The sequence below is a fragment of the Pleurodeles waltl genome, chromosome 8, assembly GCF_031143425.1.
Source record: "Pleurodeles waltl isolate 20211129_DDA chromosome 8, aPleWal1.hap1.20221129, whole genome shotgun sequence".
NCBI lineage: Eukaryota > Metazoa > Chordata > Amphibia > Caudata > Salamandridae > Pleurodeles > Pleurodeles waltl.
Window position 1 is genome coordinate 1,450,316,680 of NC_090447.1, and position 18,411 is coordinate 1,450,335,090.

An 18,411-nucleotide genomic window follows, 5' to 3' on the forward strand; every position below is an offset into this window, starting at 1 on the left:
TAATTTATCAGAAAAAGTGCACGTGTTGTAAGTGAGCAGTCAGAGTCCAAGTCTTCCTTGCTACCTGACCTGTGCAGCAACATTCCAAAAATACCAGTAAATGCCCAGCAACAGCTGCCCTGTAAGAAATGCCAGCTCTGTTATGTATTTGCATTATGTTTGCACATACTCTGAGTTCATGACATATAATTAGGTTTTTGTATTGTGTTTTATTTAAATAAGACAAGTGCCTGGTCAAATATCAAACATATTGAAGCCATAGTAAAGCGTGGCATGAAAAAAGAAGCTTTTCAATTGAGAAAGCATCAACTATCAGGTAAAGTTCAGGACTGTACAAAGATATGTGAGGGGACTGGATGTTCGTGGTCGTGGCCTGTTCCATTTGGGTTCCTTCAGCAGAGTCGATTTACAAGAGGCATTCTGCAAAAAAAGCAAACACAAAATTACCAAGTTGCATTCCACTGGTTTGAAAACTATATTGGCAAAACAGCCGTAACATACACTCATGCACATGCAGAGGCCCTTTGGTGTTTGTTGAAACCATAAAACTTTTTGAGGGTTTGGGCTGAGCAGAGAGAAATGTTTATTCATTTCACAGCCATGCAGGTGGGGGCAGACACCTGCAAGAGGCAGCTTTTCAGGTAGAGCACGCAAGTGCTCTGATGTGTTGTAATCTATCTGTGGCCTTTTAACCACGCCCACCGCACGCCCATCACTATCACTTGTTCATGGGCTTACCTTTCAAAAATCCTTAGTTATCATTGGTAAATGCTTCACGTTTGTCCCTCCTTGGGGCAGTTTTGTTTCCGGCCTGGCCATCGACCCTGTTACATGGATAATTGCACTTTTGGCTGATAGGTTTGACTGCGAGCGAACTTCTCTTTCCTTTTGTCTCTCTCCTTCTCGCTCATGCTAATGGCGGCTGTGGCGCTTTGAATGGACTTGCTTAGGTCAACTGTTTTATTTTTCATTTTCAATTTATTTGGCAAGAAAAGTCCAGTTAGGAATTTACAACGCTAATTGCTCTAACTCGAGCAAACGCGAGACCCATTGCATTGCAAATCCTTGTTTTATTTAAGACGTCTGGATTACAGAGCAGAAATGGACCAATACCCGCTGACATCCAGATTATTTCAGCGTAATCCCATTAATACTCACGAGTTATTGTGGGGGAAGTTCACCCTTGCCTAAAACTCTGCATTGGCTTGGAATTCATTTTATATTCATTGGATATTTAGTATTGTGGCTCAGCAGATGAAAAACGTTAACTCCTGCAGAGGGTAACGTAGATGTTCGAGTAGGCTAGGACGATGAGCTGTTACAAGTATAGATCACTAAATTAAAAAAAGAACCGTGAATCATAAAACGCTCTTACACTTTATAATTCAAATATTCTGAGTTTGAAGATGTCAGCTTAAAATCCCTAGTAAACATATTAAGGCATTACAGCTGACTGCACAGGGCACTATCAGTAGCCATTTGACAGCTGCTTGATTCATAACCCCGAGCGAGAAGCAATTCTGTGTTAACTTTATTGATAATATGAATACAATATGGCATTATTTAAACATTAATTAAACTTTCTAGGTCAAATAATAACATATATGGTTCTTTTGCGGTTTATTTAGATTTTTTTGTAAAGAAAGAGCAAAACTGAGAAAAACTATTTTTGCAAATATTTTGCTCACATATTTGCAACTTCTGCATTCAGTGCTTCTACCACCAGCATATTTGCGTTCACTTTCTAATACGTACAGTTTTAGAAACTGGCAAAAAAAACTGATTGCCTCTGATTTTACCACTAGTTCTGTGGATAACGCAGGCGTTCTCTGTATAGTAACTAAGGGTCAGATTTAAAGAAAAGTGGTGCAGCGCGGTGCTGTGCCAAAATTGCAGGGATGCACCGTATTTAAGGGAATACGGCGCACCCCTGTGTTTCCCCCTGTGCTGGTGCTAAATGTAGCTGCCAGCACCAACACAGGCACGCTTGCATGTCTCTGTTGAGGGGTGTGATTGTTTATGTGCGGGAAGATGTCCCTTCCTGCACATAAGCAATCACTAATGGCGCTTTGCCACTTCTGTGTGTGCTGCACAATGCAGCACACACAGAAGTGTCAAAGCGTCATTTTCAAATGATTGTTTATGTGGAGGAAGGTACACCTTCCCGCACATAAACAATCATTTCTGGCATTTTGCTTTTTCTATGCGAGCGGCGGAATGCAGCACGCGTAGAAAAAGCAAAAAACAAGGAGGAATAAAAGTATTCCCTCTCTCTGCGCCCTGCTAACGCCACCCCTGGGGGTGGCATTAGATTGTGGAGCTGCCTCAGGTTTACGTGATTTCATAAATCTGAGGCAGCATCAAAACGCAATGGGTGTTGCTGTAGCATGCCCACAGCAACACCCATTGCACGCCCCTTCCACGCACAGTGGTGCATGGTAAGGGGCCGTATTTACAGGGTGGCGTTAAGCCACAAAAAAATACGGCTCCTATGGCGCTAGGGCCGTATAAGTACGGCCCTGTGTGTTTTTTATTTTTCTCAAAATAATCTTGCATGTCATCAACATTGTGAAGAGATTTTAAAACCTCACCTAGTTCGCCACCTGCATAAAGCATGTCAAAAGTTCCATAAAATATGTGAGGGTATAGAAAAAATATTTAAAAGCATACGTTTTCCGGGTTTATTCTTCACAGTTTCCTGAATTTTGTCAGCTATGCAAAACTTCCCCGTTGGGATTTGAATTTTGTACATTGCAAAATTTGCTAGCAACAATACATCTCCTCGCATAGGTGAGTGATGCAAACTACTCCTGGATCACCTTTCTTGAGCCCTGAACCTCAACAAAGAGTGTTATTATCTAATATACGGATTACAGGACAATGCTTTGAAATTACTGATGATCTGATCTGGCGGGCTTGGGATTTGCACGGAGGAGTTTTTTTCTGTGAGTTTCGCCTCCCTTGAACCTTAAACTTTTTATGTGGTTTTGGCTGCGTCTTTTCTGAACTACTAAACTGTTACTCTGTATCTAAGGCTTACTAAAACCTCACACCCATATTTGCAGAGTGATAAAATATTTCAATGTAAGCTCAGCCTCTCACTTGGGTGGCTAGTCAGGGGCCAGCTTGGGAGTGTTATAGCGCCAATAAATGTAACGTTTTGACCCTGGAATGACATTACCTTCTTCAGGGCGTGGGTAAAAGCACCAGATTGCATCAGGGGTGCTTGAGTCGTAACAGCAGCCTTTGTTGTAGCATTCAGCAGGTGTGACACCTGGTTGGCCGCAGTTGAACCTTGCTCCTTTAGGGACTGCACACTGGGCTTCAGCTGTGTGTTAGAAGACGTATAGTTTCATTCACCGTCTTATTGTCAATTACTATATATTTATTCAAATTAATTACATTGTTACACAAGTTATTCCACCTTAACATCGACATCAGTATATCCAGCGAACAGAATATTGTGAACAAAATATTGATGACCACAATGTAGCAAGGTCAGCATGTATAGGTAAGCAGAGGTTTACTTAACTCCATGCCTGTGTTCCTTGGTGATTTACAGAACTTTAAGGTACACAGAGTAGGAATTAATAGTACTTTTTTCAGTTTTATATAGAGCGAATTCGACCTGAAGATATTGGAGCACTTTACATGAGCACCAGTTACGTTGCACAAGGACACATTCATTTTTGGTAGGGGAGGTTAAGTGATTGCCCCACAATCACAGGATGTTGAGCCGATGTCGAGACTGGAACCTGGTTCCCCAGCTCCAAAGTCGGCAGCTCAGCTTAAATATATGCATTTGCTCTCCCAATACTTTGTCCCTCAATATTGATAGATTATTAAAGATATTCATCGAAAGTAGAAATACAAAATATTTATCAGTTAGAGCAAGCCAAGTGCAGCAGTTGCCAGCCCCCTTGTTCCCACCACCACAGCCTTTGTGAACACCCGGTCTCAGAGGTCAAGAAGGCAAAGTGAGGCAGGATTAGAATGTAAACCAGATTTTGGACCTCTTTTTACTTTCCGTTTATTCCACCTCCTTTTGTTAGCTCAAGCCCTGAGTAGACAATATGAGGTAGTTGAGAGACTAAGGGAAAGATTTACAGTCCCTAGCGCCTCTTAGCGCCGCCTTAGTGTCATTTTTCTTTACGCTATGGTGGCGCTATGTAATCCATTCCCCCACACCATATTTACAAAGAGGCGCAATGCATACATTGTGCCACTTTGCAACCCCTTGTGCCACATTATACCTGTGACAGGCATAATGTATGCAAGAGGAGCATTCCCCTGCAGGGAGGCCTGAAAAAATGGCGCAGTGAAATTTACAAGATTTCACTGTGCAATTTTTTCCGCTATTTTTAATGCCTACCAAAGGCAGGTCTTAAAGTCACATTTATGTATTGGCCTATAGGACTCCCTGTGCTTTACTGCACTAGCGCCAACCTTTTTGGCGCTAGTGCAGGAAAGCGCCACAATAGCATCAAACGTTTTGATGCTGTTGTGGCAACGACCACCATGGTTTCTTTAGGGGGGGGGCAGAGACACACACGAAAAGTGGCTCATCAGGACCAATGCACCACTTTCTTGTATATATGCCCAAAAGAATGAAAAATGGGTCAAACCTGTGATGTCATGGTGAGGCTAAAGGGCATGTGATGTCACTTCTGCTATCACTTGCATTTTGATGGTTTGAGGTTCATTAAATGGAACAGCTGTAAAATATATTGTAAGTGTAAACAATGTGGCAACCTTTGAGTGCAAGTGTTCAGTTCCTAAGAATCTGTGCACCTTCTGCTAGTTTGAACACATTCAGAATGTATGCCTGTATTTTTTCTGAATATAATAATACCTTTTCCTGTGACAAGACTAGAATTCAAGTCTTGAGTGGTAGAATTTTAAACAACTGCATTATGGAGAGGTGTATTCACCCATGTGTCATTTGAGTAGTGTCAGGGTAGCCCCTGCCCATCATACAATTACTTTCGTATTATATAGCTAGGTTTGTGTTGTATACGTCGCAGACATACAGTCAGTGAATTCAACTCATTGCGTGGTGCAAGAGCGATGCAACAGGGCTTATAAATATGTCCTCAAGCTCACTAGGCTAGCTGAGGGACATGCGCACCAACATTAAGACCAACCTATCAATTTCTAGTTCTGCTCTCTATAATTGATGTTTTATGCGCAATCATTCTGATTTTCAAAAAGCGAGTGACCCTCACCCGGCGATCAAATAAGAAAATCTTTCGATTACCACATTACCCTTTGGGAAGTCACACTGAGAAGGGTTGGTCATTCTTGCTGTGAAGAAGCTTACACCAGTAGAACAGGTCAATTACTGGAAGCATAAGAAAAGTCTGATACTCCAGTTTATGTGGGTAAGATGGTTGCTTGCTTTTAGGTCTTCTCAGTGACAGCATATAGCGTTATTCCAGAATGTCACTGTTATATTGGGAGAGGTGACATTTGCCACTTGTCACATTTCATGACACTTGATTCAGTATAACAACTTTGCATGTTGAGGACATTAATAGTAAGAACGCCTTTATTCATAGTGCATGATTGCCATTTCTAAGCGTTGTAAATATCAGCTGATTCAGTCAGGACAGAAAGCTGAGTTTCCCCTTCCAAGATTCGAAGTGATGGCTTGTAGGTTTCACACAGATGACAGCACTCAGCCTTAATATACAGAGCCAAGGTGTGGAACTGAAGGAGAAATGAATTAAAAGAAATTATAAAGTGTGAGCTGATATCACAAATGGCGTTCTGGCGCTAATGAGCTGGTCCTAGGATCCCATTTCATAAACTTTCAAGGGGCAAAAAATTAATTAAGGCCCATATTTATACTTTTTAGCGCCACATTTGTGTAATTTTTTTACGCAAAAGCAGCGCAAACCTACAAAATACAATTGTATTTTGTAAATTTGCGCCGCTTTTGCATTAAAAAGCGGCAGCACAAATGCGGCACTAAAAAAGTATAAATATAGGCCTAAGATTGTTAGAACTAAGGCCCATGCAATACAATTGTATTTTGTAAGTTTACGCCACTTTAGCATAAAAAAATGAAGCAAATGCTGTGCTAAAAAAGTATAAATATGCGCCGAAGAATTTTTGTCAAAATACCTTCTTATTTCAAGAAGGGATTATGGTAGAACTGCAGGATAGCAGAAGCTTTAAGGACCAGGGCAAAAAGTTAAGTTGTCCACTGCCTGGCACAGTTAAAAAATAAAGTGACATAACATAGCACTATTTATTCACTGTGGACCTTTTGTGATTGCCTCCTGGTGTGCTACATTCAGGTGTCACATTACGTCCTTGTTCAGTAGTAAATTAATGCCCTTCACGGCAAGGCCATATCCCCTACCCAAATCTACCCGATCTTTCCTGAAGAGAAAGTAACAGCAACATTTTGATTATGTTTCTGAACATTTCAAAACCCCTGGCAAACAGTTTGGGAAACATTAAGGTAATTAACCTTATGCTAGTTTAAACAAATTGAACAAAAACATCTGCCTTACCCCAACCGCCCATGGACTTTCAACCTAATTATTTTTAAAGAGACAGGGCGTCTGGTGTGGGTGACAGTCTCACACCTAATGACAGGATGTGATGTACCCATAACTTGTCTGTAGTCTCACTGCACTAGAGTGTATGTTTGGGACTCTACATTTATCTCAGAAATGGGAGCCCGGACTACCAATCAAAGATAATAAAAGAGTAGGATGAAATCGAGATCAAATGGGAGATCCACAGCAAGTAATTCAAAGGGTTGTCGCTAACAACTGGATAAATAAAGAAGAGAAGAACAAGGTGGGACAATTCCTAAAATCAGACAAGATGGGTCCTCCAAGACTATTTGAAGGTATTGGGCACCTGGGGAGTTGTCTGCACACAGGAGCGAAACAGAAGGGGCCACTGTCACGTGGTTGAAAAATCAACACCCATCCACCTTGGCAAACTCTTCTGGTGCAATGGTTCGCTGTTAGTGCTTGTGAAGGGTGAGCAGGGGCCAGACCCCTTGCAAGGTTGTGGAAGGCAATTGCCCGCTTAGTCCATGTCTTTATATGGTTTTGAAATTGAGCAAAAGCCAAACTAGAGATCTGGGTTATCCCAAAGTGTCAAGTACACATAGAATCTTCAAAATATTTGGGATGTAAATTGCACAAACAAAATTTACAAATTTTAAAATTTAATTAGTGTTTCTTTAACATATGGCACTGTTTTCGCCTTCATACACAATTAGATCTCAGATTGAACTGGGAACCAGTTACCTTTTGATACCTAGTGATTAATATCTACCATTCTTACACTGATTTCCAGGATGAAAATCTCGGCAGAGCGAACGGTCCCTCCAAGCCCAGTTTGCTTTTTGGTCTTCTCTTCTGCTTTCTGTAGAGGCCATGTGGCACTAGCGAAGATGGTGTGCTACCCCATTGATAGTATTATTTTGCAAACCTTCCCCTGCTCGTCCTTCATTCCTTCTTCAGACAGACCACACATCTGATTTGGTCACTGCAGCGCCATCGGGAGCTCTTTCCACTCTAAAGCTAACTGTGACTGTGGGTGGATTAGATCTTCTGGACTTAGAATGCTTTTATTCAGCTGCAGATGTCCAATGGGTGGCTCACTGGCTTTCTGCCCACCTCCCTGCATGAGATGGGGTTTACCAGTAAAGACTTTTAAGGAAGGCTTAATGCATTGCTTATCGTTTCCTACTGACCATTCTATGGATCACCATCCGGGGTTATCATGCATGGCTTTCTCTTGCCTTGCCAGAACCTGTAAACTCACTGACACGAAGAAACCCTATGCTCCTGCACTACCTTTGCTAAGCCTTCCCACTTGCACAGGATGGCTGTGCTCAGAGCAACTCCATCAGTGGCATGTTGCAGGTGTCTTAAAATTGGGGACTTTGTTTCTGAACAGTGAGCTACTAAATTTCCAAACCCCTGTGGCAGACTACCATCTTCACCCCGGTCAACTCCTTACTTACAACCACCTTAAATAATCATTAAATGCCCTATTTCATGTCTGCTACCTAGCACTAACCCTACAAGAGATGTGCCAGAAGCTCTGTACCATAGGAAATGGTGGCAAACTGATAGAATGGGTGTACAGACCTATCCTGCAACATGGAAACCACTCCAGGTCTTCTTGTCATACTACCTGGGTGATTGATGTAGCCAAACCTCTGCAAGATATGGACTAAAATACTGGACTTTCCCCACAAAGTATCCCACAGCTGTCACTTTAAGTAAATTCATAGTGCTTCCTTGTGAATGCATTCTGCCCGTTGCTTGCCATTGGCCTTGTGGTTTGTAACTCACAATTTGTTGCTTTCAATTTGCTGGCTTTATTTGTTTTAGGCTATACAGCTTGAATTCATCCCTTCCCTTGCCAAAACCTTATTTACAGTATCCTGCAAAGTGCTCCCTTTCTGTAAACAGGCCTGTAAATCTTGTTCTTATCTTATATTTGCTGTGCATTCAAAGAACAAAGTCTAAATGTCAGGCTCTGTCTTCGGTGGGAACTTAGTGTTTACTTTCCTTTCTCTGACTTCAAAGTGAGAGGATTTATGCAACAATCTTGCTGGATACTGGGGTTAGGAAAGAGTTTTTTCTATCACATGAGAACATTTAAATAGACTTCAGAATATATCAGAATTGCACCCTACTCTGTATCACTCCACTTTACGCCACTCCATGCCACTGTTCTCTTCTCCATTCGGAACCACTCCACATTATGCCACTGCTCTCTATGCTACTTCACACTATGCCTCTCTACTCTACTCTGTACTACTCTACTCTAAGCCACCGCACTTTGCGCCTCTCTACACAACTGCGCTCTGCTCGTCTGCACTCCATACCACTCCAGTCTAGGCAACACCAATCTAATCCGCACAACTCCAGTCTCTGCCACTCTGCAACGCTGCACTGTACGCCACTGCACTCTAAGCTAATACACTCCATGCTAATGCACTTTACTCTGTAATACTCAGCTCTATGCCCCTGCACTCTACATCAATACACTGTAAATCATTCTAATCTTCTCTGCACCTCTGCACTCTATGCCATGGCACTCTACACTACTTTACTCTATGCCATCACACTCTATGCAACTCCACTCTAACCTGCACTTCTCCACTCTAGGCCACCTCACTCTACTGTGAAATAATCTACTTTATGCCACTGCACTCTATGCCACTGCACTCTACCCTGCACCTCTCCACTCTATGCAACTGCACTCTACTCTGAAACAATCTATTCTACGCCACTGTACTCTATACCACTCTGACCACTGCACTCTAGTTCAATTCACTCTACACCACTGCAAGCTGACACTCTGCAACACTGCTCTGGGCGTCACTATACTCTACACCACTCTGCCCTGTACTACTGCATTTTGCACCAATATACTCTATTCCACTGCATTCTATGCCACTCTACTCTGCCCAATGCCACTCTATGCAACTGCACTCTACACCAGTGCACTCTAAAAAACTGCCCTTTACTCTGCACCACTGTACTCTATGCCACTGTTCTCTTTACCACTCTACACCACTGCACTGACACTCTACTCTGCAACTCTGCACTCTACACCACTCTACTCTATGCCACTGCACTCTAGGCACTATATTCTACACCACTCTACAATACTCCACTCTGCGCCACTCTACACCACTACACTCTATGACACATGAGTCTACTCTGCACTCTATGACACTGCACCACTCTGCATTACTGCACTCTCTGCTACTCTATTGTATGCCACTCTACTCCACTGCACTCTATGTAACTCTACCCCATGCCACTCTATGCCACTGCACTCTGCGCCAATGCACTCTAAACAACTGCACTGTACGCCACTGCCCTCTATTTTGTACCACTGTACTCTACGCCACTGCTCTGTGCCACTCTACTCCACTCTACATCACTGCACTGACACTCTACTCTGCAGTGTTGCACTCTCCACCACCGTACTATACACCAATGTACTATGTACTACTGCATTCTATGCCACTGCACTCTATGCCACTCTACTCTGCATCACTCCACTCTACAGCACTTTGCCCTACTCTACACCACTCTACACTACACCACTGCACTCCCTGCAATGTGAGTCTACTCTGCAATCTATGCCACTGCACCACTCTACACTACTGCTCTCTCTGCTGCTCTATTGTATGCCACTCTACTCCACTGCACTCTATGCCACTCTACTCTGTCCCATGCCACTCCATGCCACTGCACTCTACGCTAACACACTCTAAACAACTGCACTGTACCCCACTGCACTGTACTTTGCACCACTGGGCTCTACGCCACTGCTCCTATGCTACTCTACTCCACTCCACACTACTATGCCACTAGCTTTAAGCCATGCTGAACAGCAGCTACTCTGGTGTATAACATGGCTAAAACACATTAGCAAAGCCAATAACTCTTTCGTAGATGAGACCTATTGGCTTTGCCATTGTTTGTTAGTACTATGAGGTACCGAGGTACCTAAAAGAACTGTGAAAAATACAATTACATCATAATAAAGGCTGCTACAAAATGCGCAAATACATTTCGGTTAAATAAAAAAAAAGTGCTTCTCAAATACACATTTGAATAATATACAGTTTATACCTAGTGATAAAAAAATGTATAACACTCCATTAAAACCACACACTCCACAGCTCACCTTGGAACACCATTACAATACCTCTCTGAAAGAAATATCTTTGCCACCAGAAAACTTCAAGTGACATCTTTTAGTAAAGTCAATGCAGGTTTTCAAGCCCCTTTGTATTTGCAGATTTACCAGTTGCCCACATTTGCATGTCTTTAGGGAAGGAGACCCCCTGGCAAGAAGGCCTTTTCTTATCTGTCTGCCCCTCCCTCCCTCAGAGCACAGGAGACCCCCTGCCTTCCAGCCCAGCTGGGGAAACTCCTCTGCCAGTAATTTCGCCCTGCCTCCGTTGCCCTTTAGGTGAAAGGCTAAAATTACGGACAAATGCCGTCCGTTTAAGCTTTCATTACGGACAGCAGGGCTAAATTACGGACAGTCCGTGAAATTTACGGACGGGTGGTCACCCTACGGTGTGTTGCCCAGATTATAGTGTTTCCACTTTTTACGTGATATGGAAGATCACCATGATGAGACGTGAGAAGTATTTTGTACTTAAAGACAACATTGTAACACTTTGGAAGAAGAAATGAATGGAAACATCAGTCTCACATAATACATGCCAGAGCGCACATACAAACTACTGCAGATGAAGCATGACCACAGAACTGAGGACTCACTTAGTGCCGCCTGTCCTTCCGCCGAGCTGCTGAGGCCCAGGAGGAGGGCCACAGCCACCAAGCACAGCATCTTGTATTCCATGGCACGGCCCACGTCTCTGCTGTCGGGTCTAGAGAGAGATGTTGAGTCTAGAATGAACCAGCCCAGAAGGAGTTCATTTTATATATTTGGCCGGTGTTTGCTCAAACGTTTCAGATAACATTTACTTGGTGTGAGTTTTTTTTCTCCTGGTGAATGGGCGCATCTAGCAATGCTGTGCTGGCCCTGACACTGATAGAGAACTTGGCTTGTGTTCAGCTTGGCTTTGGCTCATTGGGCGAGGCAGATAGGTCTGAGATGTGGTACTTTGAGTCACTAAACCCGATCTGGCATGACTCAATATCCTATCAGTGATCGCCCAAACCTGCCAGATCCGTCATGACCTGTTCTGAAAATTATCTATCGCTTTGGCAGCAAACGGTGACCAACCTAGTGGCGCTGTCCTGTGCAAATATTACCGTCCCCAAAGCTCCTTCCACTCCCTGCCTTGTTATCTCTAGTTCCCTACTACAAGCAAGTGTATCTGCTCCAGCCATAGCCATAAGTGATTGCCTAACCGGCAGTGAACTACAAAGGGGCAATCTGGACATGTCAGTTACCCTTACCACAGTCCTGCTGTACAGAAAAGGGTTGTTTTACCTTTTTACTTCTTGACTACTAGGTAACATCACCACCCCGCTAACCTCGTTTTTGGATGAATGAGGTTGTTTGCACTTAAACCTTCACAATTCTGTCCAAAAAAAGGTATCCACACCAAATTTGCGTTCTTTTTTTCCAACATCCTGGGTAATCTAAGGGCACCCAGAGTTTGTAGATTCATCTGGAGGGAACCAAAAAAACAGCAAAACATAGCAATATATTTTTTTTTTTTGGCGAAATGAGGAAAAAGTGTTCTGCAAGAAATTATATGTTTTTTTAATCTAAAAAGGTCATTAACAAAAGGTTTGTTGTGCTAGGATCACGATCTTCCCAACTTCCAGGAGCAAGTCGAGTTGTGTCAAATAACAATGGGTCAAATTTATGAAAAGTGGTGCCCCCTAACGCCATCATGTGTGTGTCGTATTTAAAATACGGTACACCATGGCGGTAGTTAGGGAACTAGCGTCATCATTTTTTACCCTAGTTTGGCGCTTTGCAGGACTAACATCAAAAATGTGAACGCTAATCCTGCAAAGCACCCAGAGGTCCATTGAAACCAATGGGTTCCTCCTTTTAACGCCTGCTTTGAGCAGGCGTTAAAAAGCCTGGAAAAAATGGCGCAAAGAAATCTTCTAGATTTCCTTGCGCCATTTTTTCCAGCCCACTTTCCCCCAAGCGCCAGAACGCCCCTTGCGTACATTATGCCTGGCGCAGGCATAATGTGGTGCAAAGGGTTACGAACACTTTGTAAATATGGCGCTGCGTTTTTGGCCTTCCAATGCCACATTAGCTTACAAAAATGACTCTAATGTGGCATTAGAATGGTGCTAGGCCATCTTAAATCTTAAATCTGGGCCAAATGTGTTTACCACGGTTTTTCATTTTACTAAAACATAGTCAATTTTTCCAAATACTTGTGGTTTTGATCTACTCTTAGTTTGTAGTAGAAACAGATGGTGACCCATGGGTGATTCTGAAAACCTATACATTTCTGAAAAGTAGAACAAATTCCGAATTCAGCGTGGGATGATTTTTGTACATACCTAAAAGTATTCGCAAATAAACTAATCTTTGAAATACAAAAGTAATGAAAATTAGTTGGAAAAAATAATCATTGGTGGCAACATTTTCATTTGTAATTTTTTATTGGCCAATTTATAAAACCAATTTACCGTAACATGTGATAGATCCTTCTGTTTTGGGGATGTATGGGGTTTGTAGGTTATCCAAAACATGCAATACCCAGAGACAATAACAGAGCTGCAGATTATAATAATTTTGTATTGTGTACTGACCATACAGCAATTTATATGGTAAAATATAATTAATGAATGAGAAATGGGTGTAGGAAGCTGGCCTGGTGTATGGTGGGTACCTATGGTACTTCCACGTTATACCAGGTCCAGGGTTCCCCTATCAGTGAAGTGTAGTCAGTGTCTAGAAGCCAGACTCTCTAGAGGTAGCTGTGGATGAGCAGCCAAGGCTTCTCTAGGAGACATGCAAAGCTCATGCAATACTATTGTACTCACACAGTATTTACACAAATGAAAGAAAACAATCAGTGTTACAAAAATGAAGGCTGTTTATTACAGTAACACAGCACCAAATCACTAGATAGGCAATACTCCAATAGGAGGTAAGTAAACACATCAAATATGTACATCAGTAATCAATAATAGGCATAAAAAGCCAAAGGGGAGCCCAAACCATATACTAAATAAATGGAATGCGAATGCAAGACCCCCACCTAGGTAAGAGGAATGTGTAGAGTGGAGCTGGGAGAACTAGGAAGCCACAAAGGTAAGTACCACAGTGCCTCCAAGTGACAGGAAAAAAGGAATAAGTTACTGGATTTTCCCCAAACACCCGAAAAGGACTAAAAAGAAGATAATGCTACACCCAGACAAGACTGCAAGAAACCAGCGGTGGATTCCTGAAGAGGGAGACCTGTGGAAGAAGGGGACCAAGTCCAGAAGTTGCAGGAGTGTCCGGAGTGTCCGGTGGTGACAGGAGCCACTACCCACCAGTCTGTGGTTGCAGGAGTTGGTCGACAGTAGGATGAAGACGGTCAGCAATGCAACTCTGGAGTCAGTGAAGTGTTCCTGGAGGATGCAGTCAACGTCCCACACCAGATGGAAGATTGCACTCTGCCTGTTGTGTGGAAAAGCCACTAACAAGCCTTGGCAAAGGCAGAAGATACGGTGAACGAAAAGTGGAGTTGCCAGGGACCAGAAAGGTCCAGGAGTACTCAACCCATGGGGGAGTCCTGAGGGGACCCTCAGCAAGGCAGAAAGTCCACAGAAGAAAAGGCAGCTCCCCCCACAGGAGACCCACTGGAAGAGGAACCAGGAGTCGCAGAGGAGCCCCACAGTATAGGAGAAGCATTTAGAGGGCTGGGTGTCACAGGGAAGAGTGCTGGGGGTTGGGGCTACACTGAGCCTGAAGATCCCTTAAAGGAGATGCCAAAAAGCCTTGGTAGCTGCAAGAGACATGGTGCATGGGGATACTGTCTTGCGTGGAAGGCAAAGGCTCACCTCCACCAAAGTTGGAAAATTGGCAGAGAGGACCAAGGGGACCACCTCAGACCACCACCCACGATGCAGGATCCATGCAGCTCAGGATGAGAGTAGATCCACGCAGCCAGTCTTCGTTGGAGTTGGTGCCTGCAGATGCAGGGGAGTGACTCCTTCACTCCAAGGGAGATTCCTTCTTCCTTCTTGTGCAGGCTGAAGACTTGCCACCCTCAGAGGATGCACAGCCAGGGAAATGTTGCAGAGGCTGGAAGGAGCAGTGGAAACAATGTTGCAAGATGAGTCTTCATTGTGGATGCAGATAGTCAGTTCCTGGAGGGTCCAGTCGTGGTTCCAGTGGCTAGAAGTCGAAGTAGAGGTTGCAGAGGAGTCCTGCTGGAATCTTGCAAGCAGAATCTGAGGACCCACCCAAGAGGGAGACCTGACAGGGGGACTGGTCAGCTAGCCAGGTGACCACCTATCAGGAGGGGGCTCTGACATATCTGGCTTATCTGGCCACTCAGATGTTCGCAGAGGACTCTGCCCAACTTGGATTCAGGATGGCAGATTCAAGGGACCCTCTGGAGGAGCTCTGGGCACCACCAATGGGGTGGTGATAGACAGGGGAGTAGTCACTCCCCTTTCCACTGTCCAGTTTCACGCCAGAGAAGGGACTGGAGGTTCATGAACCGGTGCAGACTGGTTTATGGAAGGAGGGCACCAAATGTGCCATTTAAAGCATACCAGTGGCTTGGGGAGGCTACCCCTTCCAAGCCATGCAACACCTATTTCCAAAGGGAGAGGGTGTAATCCTTTGTTCTGCCTTCTTGGGCTTGAGCTGGTCAAGCAGCAGGAGGGCAGAAACATGTCTGAGTGGTGGCAGCAGCTTGGGCTGCCTGGAAAACCCCAGAAGACTGGTAGGCGCAATGCTGGGGGTCCTCTAAGGAGCCCCCAGAGTGCATGAAATTATACTTCTAGTACTGGCAACAGTATTGGGGTATGATTGCGACATGTTTGATAACAAACATGCGTAGGTTCAGAGTTACCATTATGTAGCTGGACAAAGGTAGAGACATATGTCCAGTACAAGCGTAAAATGGCGGCCCACACTCACGAAGTCCATGAAAATGGAGTTGGAGTTTGTGGAGGGCACCTCTGCTCATGCAGGGGTACCCTCACACACAGGTACTTGCACCCTGCCCTCTGGGCTAGGAGGGCCTATCATAGGGGTGACTTACAGTGACCTGGCACAGTGACCTGTGGTGATAAGGGTGCATGCACCCTTTCACGTTGGCTGCAATGGCAGGCCTGCAGATACACTTTGCATGGTACCTGGGTACCAGGGTACCATACACTAGAGACTTACAAGGGGGCACCAGTATGCCAAATGTGGGGTGGGTATGTGGTCCAAGTACCAAATTTAAAGGGAGAGAGCACAGTCGCTGGGGTCCTGGTTAGCAGGATACCAGTGAACACAGTCAAACACACTGACAACAGGCAAAAAGTGGAGGTAATCATGCCAGAAAGAGGGTACTTTCCTACACAACCCAACCCCGCAAACGAAGGACAATAAGGCTAACCTTGCCCAGATGAGTCTTCATTGTCTAAGTGGAAATATCTGGAGAATCCATCTGCATTGGAGAGGTTACTCCCAGGTCTATGTTCCACTGTATAGTCCATTCCCTGGAGGGATATCGACCACCTCAACATTTTGGGATTTTCGCCTTTCATCTGTTTTAACCATAGAAGGGGCTTGTGGTCTGTTTGAACAAGGAACTGAGTGCCAAACAAGTATGGCCTCAGCATCTTCTAAGCCAAAACCACAGCAAAGGCCTCCTTTTCTATGGCTGACCAAAGCTTTTCCCTGGGGGTCAGCCTTCTGCTTATAAAAGCTACTGGTTGGTCCTGGCCCTCTGTGTTAAGTTGGGACAAAACTGCCCCGACCCATACCTCAGAAGCATCTGTCTGAACTATGAACTGCTTGGAGTAGTCAGGGCTTCTCAAAATAGGTGCGGAGAACATGGCCTGTTTGAGATCTTCAAAAGCTTTTTGACATCTAGCTGTTCATAAAACCTTCTTGGGCATTCTCTTTGAGGTGAGGCTACAATTGAGCCATAGTTCTTGATGAATCTCCAGTAATACCCAGTGAGGCCTAAAAAGGCTCTCACCTGAGTCTGAGTAGTAGGGGCAGTCCAATCCAAAATGGTTTGAATCTTCCTCTGCAGGTGTTGAATCTGATGGCCCAGATATACAACCTTCTCCTGTCCTATCTGGCACTTACAGGCCTCGATAGTGAGGCCTGATTTCTGCAGATACTCCAAAACATTCCACAGGTGGACCAGGTGATACTCCCAGGTGGAGCTAAAGACAGCTATATCATCCAGATAAGCTGCACTACATACTTCCAGTCCTTGGAGGACTGTATTCACCAGCCTCTGAAATGTGGCAGGTGCATTTGTCATACCAAAGGGCATCACAGTTAAGTGATAATGCCCTCCAGTGCATGAAAATGCTGTCTTGGGTTTAGCACAATTTGATAATTTAATCTGCCAATAAGCAACAGTAAAATCAAATGTTCTCAGATAGTTGGCAGATGCCAGTTTATCTATTAGCTCATCTGCTCTAGGGATAGGATGGGCATCTGTTTTTGTAACGTTGTTTAACCCTCCATAGTCAACACAAAACCTCATTTCTCTCTTTCCATTTTTGGAGTGAGGTTTTGGGACCTAGATGATTGGACTAGCCCTGGGACTGTATGAGTGCTCAATGACTCCCAGATCTAGCATCTTCTGAACTTCAGATTTGATGCAGTCTCTGAAATGGTCAGGTTGCCTGTAAATTGTACTTTTTATTGGCACACTGTCCCCTGTGTCAGTGGTGTGTTCACACCAAGTGGTTTGATCAGGTGTCAATGAGAACAGTTCTGAGAACTGTCTCAGGAGATTCCTGCAGTCATCTTTCTGTGATTCATAAAGGCACTCAGTAAGGACTACCCCATCAACCGAGCCATCAGGTGCAGTATGGGAGAAGAGGTCAGAGAGAGGGTCACGCTCTTCTTCCTGTCCCTCATCACTGGCCATGAGCAGGGTCATATCAGCCCTGTCATAGTACGGCTCTAGGCGGTTCACACGAAGCACCCTGAGGGGCTTCTGGGAGTGCCCAGGTCTACCAGGTAGGTAACCTCACCCTTTTTCTCCACTATTGTGAACCACTCCACTTGTCCTGGAGTGCCCTAGGAGCCACAGGCTCCAGGACCCACACTTTCTATCCAGGCTGGTATACAGTTAGGACAGCCTTCTGGTCATGCCATTGCTTTTGCAGCTCCTTACTGGCCTGAAGGTTTTTAGTGGCCGTCTTCATATACTTTGCCATCCATGATCTGAGGCCAAGTACATAGTCCACTATGTTTTGCTTGGGAGGCTTGAGACTTTGTTCCCAGCCTTCTCTTACAAAAGCAAGAGGACCCCGACAGGGTGCCCAAACAGAAATTCAACTAGGCTGTAGCCCACACCCTTCTGAGGGACCTCCCTATAGGCGAAGAGGAGTCATGACAGTAGGACATCCCATCTCCTCCTTAGTTTCTCAGAGAGTCCCATTGTTAGAATTGGCATTCTTGGCGTGGTCTCCCCTAACTTTTTGCCTCTGCTTCCCAGGTTGTTGCTATGTGCTGGACTCTGTTTTTGCTGTGTTTGTTACCTGGGCACTTTACCACTGCTGACCAGTGCTAAAGTGCAAGTGCTCCCTAAGTGAAATTTTATGTGTAATTGGCTTTCCATGATTGGCATATTTGATTTACTAGTAAGTCCTTAGTAAAGTGCACTGGAGGTGCCCAGGGCCTGCAAATCAAATGCTACTAGTGGGCTTGCAGCACTGGTTGTGCCACCCACATGAGTAGCCCTGTAATCATGGCTCAGACCTACCACTGCAG

The 18,411-nt window shown here is 44.4% G+C and overlaps 1 protein-coding gene across 1 annotated transcript; it reads right to left on the reverse strand.

Annotated features, from left to right (window-relative positions):
- Positions 1-208: 208 nt before the first annotated feature.
- On the reverse strand, positions 209-11,423 carry LOC138249259 (putative gastrointestinal growth factor xP1). The gene is made up of 3 exons (XM_069203229.1): positions 11,295-11,423; positions 3,182-3,328; positions 209-420 (listed from the first exon to the last, which is right to left on the reverse strand). The coding sequence occupies exons 1-3, from the start codon at positions 11,374-11,376 to the stop codon at positions 407-409; spliced, it is 243 nt and encodes an 80-aa protein (XP_069059330.1). The 5' UTR covers positions 11,377-11,423; the 3' UTR covers positions 209-406.
- Between the last annotated feature and the right edge of the window lie 6,988 nt (positions 11,424-18,411).